This window comes from Acyrthosiphon pisum, unplaced genomic scaffold (genome assembly GCF_005508785.2).
Source record: "Acyrthosiphon pisum isolate AL4f unplaced genomic scaffold, pea_aphid_22Mar2018_4r6ur Scaffold_20712;HRSCAF=21911, whole genome shotgun sequence".
In the NCBI taxonomy this organism is placed as follows: domain Eukaryota; kingdom Metazoa; phylum Arthropoda; class Insecta; order Hemiptera; family Aphididae; genus Acyrthosiphon; species Acyrthosiphon pisum.
The window spans coordinates 30,471-33,634 of record NW_021770101.1 but is presented as its reverse complement, the minus strand read 5'-3'; the positions used below and the strand labels follow the sequence as shown (position 1 = coordinate 33,634).

General features: G+C 33.9%; 2 protein-coding genes across 2 annotated transcripts in view; one reads left to right on the top strand and one right to left on the bottom strand.

The window, feature by feature from the left end:
* Positions 1 to 104: 104 nt before the first annotated feature.
* LOC115034703 (THAP domain-containing protein 1 A-like) lies at positions 105 to 494 on the bottom strand (the record flags this gene model as incomplete). Its single annotated transcript, XM_029492059.1, has 2 exons — positions 420 to 494; positions 105 to 338 (listed from the first exon to the last, which is right to left on the bottom strand). Coding segments are annotated over exons 1-2 (309 nt in total), but the record flags the coding sequence as incomplete, so codon positions are not given.
* A 618-nt stretch (positions 495 to 1,112) lies between these two features.
* The window catches only part of LOC103308590 (protein argonaute 3-like), a 6,226-nt gene continuing 4,174 nt past the window's right edge, over positions 1,113 to 3,164 (top strand). The window contains exon 1 of the mRNA XM_008182255.1: positions 1,113 to 1,320. Coding sequence (XP_008180477.1) covers positions 1,113 to 1,320 — 208 coding nt within the window. The remainder of the gene's footprint in view (positions 1,321 to 3,164) is intronic.

Sequence of the window (3,164 nt, the reverse complement as noted above, 5' to 3'; positions counted from 1 at the left end):
TAAATAACAATTTTACTAAAGAGAACAAAATTACTAATACACAATGGCCATAATTATAATATAAAAATATATAAATACTTGTTTTAGTATGTATATTTACTTACTTCTCGTTGCAGGATTCTTCTTTCTTTTATTTTTGTTGTTAAATGAATTGGGAAATTAAATACAGTTGGTACAGCAGATTTTTTTAACATTTTTTTCCCACTGACAACAGCAGAATAGAAGTCAGTTTCTTTAAAATGTAAACTACATAATGTCGAGCTGGAAGTAGGTTTAAAATCCTTTCTTCGAACAGCATGTACCCATTGTTGAAGCCTCTCTTTCTCTTTAAGAGGAACCTTAAATATCAAAATAATAAATGTACATTGGTTTGAAATAATCAATGTGTAAAATCAATAACACTATATAACACTTTATACTAACTTGTGAAATGACAGGTCTTTCCTAACGTCACTTGAGCTAGTACAATCAAAACCACTACAAAAATTCACCATTTTAACTTGTCCACTATTTGAATTTTATTTAAGTTAAAGTTTAGAAATTTAAAACATAGAATAAAACGTTAAACGAAGGATAATATTATTATTTATTGGTAAGCAATCAATTTTTAAGTGAGATAAAAAAAGATGGCAGCACCATTCTTATCTGCTGTCTTTTTCTAACACGCTATCTCGGTTATGTTTACATTGGTCTTATGGCTGGTGAGCATTACAGTTATCATATAGTTCAATGGTTTAAGCACAGATGGTTCAGTATAAATAGGATATGAAATCAATAAAGATTGTATTATTACATTTCTTAAAGCTTATTCTACAGCCTGTATTATGGACGGGGTTCCTTTCAATGCAAAAGAATGGACATTTCATATTCCGACTGATGTATATAATGCATTTGACTGGGGCAATTCATTAATATGCACTTTGATGTATGCAAAAATCATATTCAAATAAGACCATCCAATTATTGAAAATTATTTAAAAAAATTACTATTCATCAAACACGAGTTAAGAGAAGAGATAATAGATCATATGCGAAAATATAATAAAAGACCTCTCCATAACCCCAAAAAAACAAATAACATAGTTATCAATGATTACGTTGAAAACAATCTAATGGAGTTAATAACATTTACAAACATTGAAAACATTGAGATGATGTTAGCAGATGTATTAAAAACCTATTGGAAAAATTTGGCTGGTGGACAATGTGCGTATGAAAATAATTGCGATTCCGATTTTACAGAAAAATTAATTCATTGTGTGGACTGTTGGAATTGGTTTCACAAATCATGTGACAGTGAAGATTTAAGTGCTGTAAAAGGTCATTATATATGTAAAAAAAAAAGGCGGGTAAGTCGTGGATGTCGCTCTGCTGTACAGTAGGTTACAAGTGGGTTACTGTAATGGATGGAATTAAATTTGAATCCAATGATATTATATCATTGTATACGAAAAACGATTCTGAACGGAGATGATTTGTCAGTCTAGGATATATTATTTTTAAATATTGTAATATATTCTATTTTGAAACAAGTATTTTATTTTTCAATTGGGACGTATGGTTAATCAATATTTCCAAAATCATTGCATGCATGTAGTTATCATAATATCTTATATTATTATAGATATACCAGCTGGTATACCCATAGACTTAGAGAAATAGACGGAACATTAGTCCCGATGACTGGGAGGCGTGGTGGTGCCAAACGGATTAAGAGAGACAGCATAATTTTTATCATAAGAGTGAGCGAATTGGCCTCTGCTCCGAGGACAGCCAATTAGAGCGTTCGTTCAATTTTATTATATTCTAAATGATAAGACAATGATAAGACCGCTTATGCTCGGAACAATCTCCACCCACTTGCACGCGTTATCATACCTAATGTTCCGTCTATTTCTCTAATGACCATAAATAATGCACAATACTAATTAGTAATAACATATAATATACAGGTTAACAATATCGCGATTGCGGCGGTAATGCGGTATCGCGATATACGCTTATTATTTTTTTTTCATTATTATCTATCAACCATACAGACATTATGTATACATATTAATTAATTAAAATAATAGTTTTAGTTTGTACGTATTTTATATAATACTAGATTCCGGCGTTTGTCATCCCGCCTGCGGCGGAAAGACTGTGTGGGCGGTGGTGCATCTTTGTCGTTTCGCCTCGGGCTGGGTTTTTCGATCCGGCCTGCGGCGGGAACGCGGGGTCGTTGGGTATTGTGTTTTGTCGTGTTGGCAGCCCTGGTTAAGCGGTAATTTTTGAACTCGGAAGAGTGTCTAGTCGTAAGTCAGGCGATTCAAGTCGATCGTACGACACAGCCAGCCAGGTAGGCAATCCGAGGACCGCAGACGACGCCCCGGGCGTGTATGTCCGGTTCTGGAGTGTGTGTGTTGAAATCGGAAATTCGGATTCTGAGTGTGAGTGTCTAGCTATCAGTCATCTTGGGTGAAAGTCGATTCCCGAACGGATAATTCGTCTGCGGCGGATCGGATGCAGTGGGAGTGTAAGTCGCTCGTATGCAAGTAGCTAGTCAGGTAGGCAATCCGACTACGTCGGATCGCAGACCATGCACCGGGCGTGTATGTCCGGTTCTTGAGTGTGTATGTCATGGGCGGATAGGTACTTTTTTTTTTACCGGGATATATTTATTGGGGCCTCATATAACTAGGGCCTATATATTATATTATATATTAAAAAAAAATGCTCGCTTCGCTCGCAATACTTTTTACGATCAAATCATATTATATATTATGTACTACAAAATAAATTTAAAAAAAAATATAATTATTAAAATGATAACAAATTTTTAAATGTACTATTCCTAGCAGATAATTTATTAATCACATCATTTGAATCAATTGTACTCAGTAAATCTTTTTCAACATTCATTAGCGTGAAACTTTCTAAAATGTCTTGGCCCAATGTATTTCTCAAGTAGTTTTTTATATATTTCAATTTAGAAAAACTCCTTTCACATCCTACTTGTGTCACGGATAATGTCAGCATTAGTTTATACGCAACAAACAGACTGGGATATGCATTTGTGTATAAGTTATACTTCACAAGCACATCAAAGCAACAAACTACACAATATTTTGCATTCGTGTTTGGATTATGACTACACGATACTAAAAGTTCAACATCATTTG